The sequence below is a fragment of the Caenorhabditis briggsae genome (assembly GCF_000004555.2).
Source record: "Caenorhabditis briggsae complete genome, chrIII, whole genome shotgun sequence".
NCBI lineage: Eukaryota > Metazoa > Nematoda > Chromadorea > Rhabditida > Rhabditidae > Caenorhabditis > Caenorhabditis briggsae.
In genome coordinates, this window is record NC_013490.2 from 3033929 (window position 1) to 3040607 (window position 6679).

Below are 6679 nucleotides of genomic sequence, written 5' to 3' on the forward strand. Positions count from 1 at the left end.
AAATGTTTCGCTTTTAACGGCATTTTTCGGGGATTTCGGATTTTTTTCGAATTTTTTCGCTATAATATTAGGAAAATAGACAATTGTTCAAACATTTTAATGCAATAAAAATTTTTGGTCGGAGTCCCCCTTTAATATTTTAATAGTTAACAGACCTTTGATATCTCTTACAGTAACCGAGATAATTGTGCTTAAAGGTGGGGGGACAGGAGATTTTACGGGGGATTTTCGGGGCCAGAGTATGCATTCTTCCGTGACGGTGTACAACGCTTAACGCCACTCTGCGTACAGCTGTCGTCCTCGCCTTTATGTATGCAATCGGGCGTGCGCTTTCTCTTTGCCCGCGTGGCTCAGTCGGTAGCGGCGCCGCACCCTCAATCATCGCCCTCACAAGTTCAACTCCTCGAGAGGCATCTTTGAACTGAATTTCGAGAAAAATTTTTTTTTCATGTCCCCCCACCTTTAAAGTGGAAAGGTCAGCAGCCGACGCTGTACAGTTAGGGTGCTATTGTGTTAAGGACAACTTCCTTTAAACTCAATATGTTTCAAAGTTCTAAATTGGAAAATATAAAACTTTAAAAAACCTTCAAAATGACATAAATTTTGCTAGCTGGGATTTGAGAATGCTGTGACAGGAGGCACTGTACATGTTAGTACATAGTTGACTCCTTAAGCAAGCTTCGCTTCAGTGCCTTCTATCACAAAATGCAAAAATCAAAACTAGTGACATTTTATATCATTTTGAAGGAATTTTAATGATTTTTATTTTCCAGTTCACATATTTCAGAAATATAAAGTGTGAAGAAAGTTACACATCAAAATGTGCCGCCGGCCCCTTCGGAAGCAAAGTATCATCTAGGACCGATTACTTGCCGGCGTATAACTTGCTTCAAATTTATTCTTTTTTAATAATCTAAAATGGAAAATGTAGAACATAACAAGATCTACAAAATGCTATACAATTCGACTATATTGGAAAACAGGATTGTGAACCTAACCGGCCATTGTCTTGGTGGGCAGATATGGGATAAGCGGCACTTCTTTCACATTTTGATGTCTAACTTCCTTCATACCCAATATTTTCAAAAGTTGTAAATTGGAAAACATAGAACTCAAAAAACCCTTCAAAATGATTTAAAATTTGGCTAGCTTTTATTTTGGGATTTTCCGATAATAGGCGCTAAAATCCCTGAAACTCTAAATTTCCCAAAAATTCAAACTGCAAACTAGTCCCTAACATTTTCCCTTTCTCTCTCTCTCTCTCTCTCTCTCTTCACATCAAATTTTTCATATTCATTCAAATATTTGCCTATTCAATGAGTCTACTACTAAAGGAATGAATAAAACATAAAGAGGTTTCCTCTCATTGCTCATCCTCGCTCCACTGCACACCTGCTTCTCTCTTCAAATCCAATTCCTCTATTTTCCCTCTCTCAATTATAGTTCCGCCCGTTTTGGGGGTAATTGAGAGAGGAAATTGACTTAGTTTTGAGAAGAATGATTTGTTTGTTTAAAGGGACATGACGGATCGGACCACCGGGGAGGGGAAGGAGGAGGTAATGTAAACTGAACGGGATGATGATCAACTTACAAATCACATTTGCAATTCTAAGAAGACAAGTTTTCTCTGCGTCTCTCTCTCTCTCCCTCTCTCTCTCCCTCTCTCTCTCTCTTTCAATTTCTTTCTTAATAAGAATGATAAGAGAGGAAGAGACTTGTGCCTTGAAGGCTTTGAGCGCGCTTAAAGTACCCCACCTTTAAAGGCGCATATCTCAAATACTACGGTAGCTAGAAAAAAGGTGTCCACTACAAAAATATGTATTATTTAAATTCACAAATTGTCATATTTTTAAAATTTACCTAAGTACCGTAGTTCTGAAGTTATGTGACTTTAAAGACAAGACACCTGGAGAACACGAAGAAGCCAGGGTACCCATCTTTATAGGCGCATATCTCAAAAAACTACGGTAGTTGAAAAAATTTGTCAATTACAAAAGTATGTAAAATTCAATGTTACACATTGTTTGTATTGACAAAAATTTTCTAGCTAATGTAGTTTTAAAGTTATGCGCCTTTAAAAATGCGCGCGCTCACAGCAGCCTTCTAGAAGGAGGGGAGAGGTACGCAATGTTTAAAGGAGCGTTACTCGCTTCAAACTCAATATTTTCAAAAAGTCTAATATAGAAAACATAGATCTTGACAAAATCTACAAATTGATATATAGTTCTGCTATATCTAGGTTTAGGGAAGCTTTCTTTTTGCCGTCTTTTGGATCTATAACAGGTTTCGTCTTGGGTCGAGGTACCAATTTTTAAAGGCGCATATCTCAAAAACTACGATAGTTAGAAAAAAGTTGCAAACTACAAAAATGAAGATCTATTTGTGTTTGATAGTTTTGTTGTTAGCAACTTTTTCCTAGATACCGTAGTTTTTGAGTTATGCGTCTCTAATGATAGCAATGCTACATGAAGCAGGTATCCTTTCTTTAAAGGCGCATAACTCAAAAACTACAGTAGCTGGAAAACAGTTGTCAACAACAATATTGCTTAGCATAAAATTTTACACATTTTTTATCTTAACAAAATTTTTCTAGCTACAGTAGTTTTGAAGTTATGCGCCTTTAAAAGTTGTTTTTCAAAAAAAAAAAATCTCACTTTCAGTATTATTGAAATTGATTGAATTCCCATCTCTCGTCCAAACCACATCAATATCATTATCAGTCTTATCAGTTGAGGTTACTGTACAATTCAGCACAACTTCATCTCCAGACATGTTCGCCATTAGTTTTGTTGATTTTTCTGGAAAAAAATTTGAAATTTTTTTTTCAAAAATTCAAATTTAAAAAAAATCTCACTCTGCAGCGAAGCTGGGGAGGGAAGAGGCGGGTCCAACACTTTCAAATAAACTGCGTATACTGTATTATGCTTATCATTGATTTCACACAGATAACATCCCGAATCCTGGTGCTCTGCACGTCTGGAAATATTCGAATTTTCAAAAATTTCTACAGTAACCCTCACCTTAAATTCAGCACCCAAATATTTGCTGACTTTTTGGAGACTTGCCATCTTGGGTCTCTTGTAAAGGTACGGTTTCCCGCAGTCAGAATGGCACCATCAGAGACACGGGTCCAGGCGATCTGAAGTTTAGAATTTCTGAATTTCTGAATTTCTGAATTTCTGAATTTCTGAATTTCTGAATTTTTGAATTTCTGAATTTCTGAATTTCTGAATTTCTGAATTTCTGAATTTTTGAATTTCTGAATTTCTGAATTTCTGAATTTCTGAATTTCTGAATTTCTGAATTTCTGAATTTCTGAATTTCTGAATTTTTGAATTTCTGAATTTCTGAATTTCTGAATTTTTGAATTTCTGAATTTCTGAATTTCTGAATTTCTGAATTTCTGAATTTTTGAATTTCTGAATTTCTGAATTTCTGAATTTTTGAATTTCTGAATTTCTGAATTTCTGAATTTCTGAATTTCTGAATTTCTGAATTTCTGAATTTCTGAATTTCTGAATTTCTGAATTTCTGAATTTCTGAATTTCTGAATTTCTGAATTTCTGAATTTCTGAATTTCTGAATTTCTGAATTTCTGAATTTCTGAATTTCTGAATTTCCGAATTTCTGAATTTCTGAATTTCTGAACAAACTTGAAAATTCAGAAAATTTGAAAATCCAAAAATCAAAAAATTCTAAAATTCTAAAATGCTAGAAATCCCGAAAATTCCGAAAATTTAGAAAATCCAAAAATTCAGAAATTCCAAAAATTTTGAAAATCCAAAATTTTGAAAAATCCAAAATTTCGAAAATTTTCAAAAACAAGCTATTTTCGGAACTTTTAAATTTAATCCCTCGCCAATTTCGGAATTTTTGGGATTTTTGAAATTTCAGTTTTTTTTCGATTTTTCAAAAAACTTTTTTTTGAATTTTAAAATTCTTTCCATCGGTTTCTGGCCGTTATGTTTGAATTTTTGAATCTTCTTATTTTCAAAAAGGAGTTTTTTTTTTAAAACGATTCATATCCCTCTAATCCCTATTTCTTCCCCTATAAATGTCCCAAATGCCCTCGAAAATTGGCACCTTTATTGTTTATGGTAGGCTACGCGGTGGTCTATTTGCGCGCGAAAAGTCAACGACCGTAATCCAATGCGGGGAGGGCTTGTCATTGTTGGAAGCTAGCTGTCCGGAATGTACTGTTATTATATTATTAGGTACATATCTATAGATATAGAGAGAATGTGCAAAAAAGAACAATGGAAGAAGAGAGAGTGCCCTCCCTCTCCTATTCCCCCAATTTGAGTTTGTACAGTAGCACCTACAGTAACCAAGCCAAACAAATTACATATACATCGAATTGAAGCCCTTTTTAAGTTCTGCAGTCCGAAACCTAAATTTTCTAGATAACTCCAAATTGGGGAGGGTTAGAAGCCAAAAGGAAAGTAAGGGTTTTTTTCAGGTATTCCCAATTTCCCAACTTTGGAGGTTCCTTTCAAAAAATTCCAAAAATCAAAACTAGCCAAACTTTATATTATTTAGTAGCTCCTTTTAAGTTCTTCAGAATCCATTTTAAAAATGTCATAGACATTGAGTTTGAAAGAAGTTAGAGGGGTTTTTTTTTCAGGAAACACCATTTAGCCCAATTTTCACAAAATTTGAGGGTTCCGTCACAAGATTCCAAAAATCACAGCTAATCAATTTTTATATTGTGTTGTAGATCTCATGGAAATCTATATTTTTCAATTTAGAACTCATGGAAATATTGATTTTGAAGGAAGTTACACCTAGAAAACGGAAGGGGAAGCCCTCCAAGATAATGACCGGTTGGGTTTCACCCGTTTTGTTCCATCAGGGTTGAACTATATATCATTTTGTAGAGCTTGATGAGATCTACATTTTCCATTTTAGATAATTTGAAAATATTGAGTTGGAGAGAAGTTATGCGCCGATTAGTCTTCGGTTCCAGTTGGCTAGGCTTCCAAAAGGGCATGTGGCACACCCTTCACATTTTTAGGTGTAACTTCCTTCAAACTCAATTTTTTTGAAAATTCTAAATTGAAAAATATAGAACTTTCCAGCCGCTTTAAAATGACATAAAATTTCACCAAATGTGATGTTGGAATTTTGTGATAGGAGGCACTGAAGCAACTCCAAATGCAAGAGGGTGTCACTTGTCCTCTTGGAAGATTGAGGTGCATAACTCACCTCAATCTCAACATTTTCCAACGCTCTAAGAAGGAAAATCTGGAGCTTAGAACGCCAAAAAAAATCCCTCGATCCCATTAATAACCTTTTACATTCTCCCTCTGCCTGCTCTATTATTACCGATTACATAATTAATAGGAGCTCTTTTTATGTGTGCCTTCCTCCTAATTATTCATTCATTATGAGAAGAAAAAAGAGAAGAGGAGTCAAATGATGTGACGCAACATCCTCTTCTATTTGCTCAAGAAGACGTGCGGCAAAGATTCAGAAGAGAAGGGGACAGGAAACTCGTAATTGGCCATTTCCTCTTTTAGCCTTTTTGTGCAAAAGAATCGAATTGAATGAAAAAGATAAAAAAGAAAAAAACAAGGAAGTCGAAATTTTTATGAGATTCTAGAATCCTAAAGGTTCCTTCTAGAATCTTCCAGAACCTTTCAGGATGTTCCGGAACTTTCGAGAGCCTTCAATTCTTCTAGAAACATTTAGAATCTTCCAGAATCTTTTAGAATTCTCTAGATTAGTTCAGAAGCTTCTAGAACCCTCCAGAATCTTCGAAAACGATCTAGAATCTTCCAGAATCCTTCCAGAATCCTTTGACTCACCTCATGCTCGGCATCCGGCGGCACACTACAGTGCAGATATGCCGGATTCTCGGCCACCACGTTCACAATCGTCTGAGATGGATTTTCCACTCGAGACCTCTCCTGACGAAGGCACGCCATCACTTCTTCCGATGCTCCGAAACCTGGAATTTCAAAAAATTTCAAATTTCGCGCATTTTTAGGTCCTCTCCCACTCATCCAGCTATTTGTTTTTGAACCAAAAATCAGGCCTTCTCAACTTTCAAACACCAAGAAGAGCTCTTGAGAATAGAATTTTCTCCGAAAATGCTTCTTTTTTGTCCCAAAAATGGAACATTTTCCTCTTATCGGAACCTTACAATCTCCATACACTCTTTATGGAACCTCATCAAAATAGAAAAGATGCAAATCTTCAAAAGTACTACTAGTACTACTTATTTCCGAGGGGTACCCCTCTCTCCCGAAATTTAAAAAGAGCGGAATTTGAATAAAGAATGAGGGCCGCTTGGATTTTGTTGTATAGATTTGAAAATCCTCAGGTATACTGAACAAAACTAGAGCTTTATTTTTGTAGTTGTCAGCTTTTTTCTAGCTACTGTGGTTTTTGAGATATGCGCCTTTAAAGATACAGCTGGAGGCAGCTCCTCTTTGAAGGGGGCATTTCTATCCGATTTCCGGACATTTTTAGCCCATTTTAACGTGTTTTCAGCCATTCTAAGCCTATTTTTCCGAATTTTTCTGAAAATTTTGCCGCTAAGACTGACAAACTCTCTAAATCAGACCACGTTTGAATCCTTAATATTGAGTTATGCGCCTTTAAACTTCGCGCGTGAAAGACGCAGACAAGGATATCCTCTAGCTTCTCTGCGTCTCCTCAACTTTCGTTAAAATCG

At 35.8% G+C, this 6679-nt stretch overlaps 1 protein-coding gene across 1 annotated transcript; it reads right to left on the minus strand.

Moving 5' to 3' along the window:
* Window positions 1–2436: 2436 nt before the first annotated feature.
* Cbr-zig-8 lies at window positions 2437–6123 on the minus strand (the record flags this gene model as incomplete). Its single annotated transcript, XM_002647060.1, has 6 exons — window positions 2437–2516; window positions 2655–2798; window positions 2855–2976; window positions 3021–3139; window positions 5808–5950; window positions 6057–6123. The coding sequence occupies 6 exons, from the start codon at window positions 6121–6123 to the stop codon at window positions 2437–2439; spliced, it is 675 nt and encodes a 224-aa protein (XP_002647106.1).
* Between the last annotated feature and the right edge of the window lie 556 nt (window positions 6124–6679).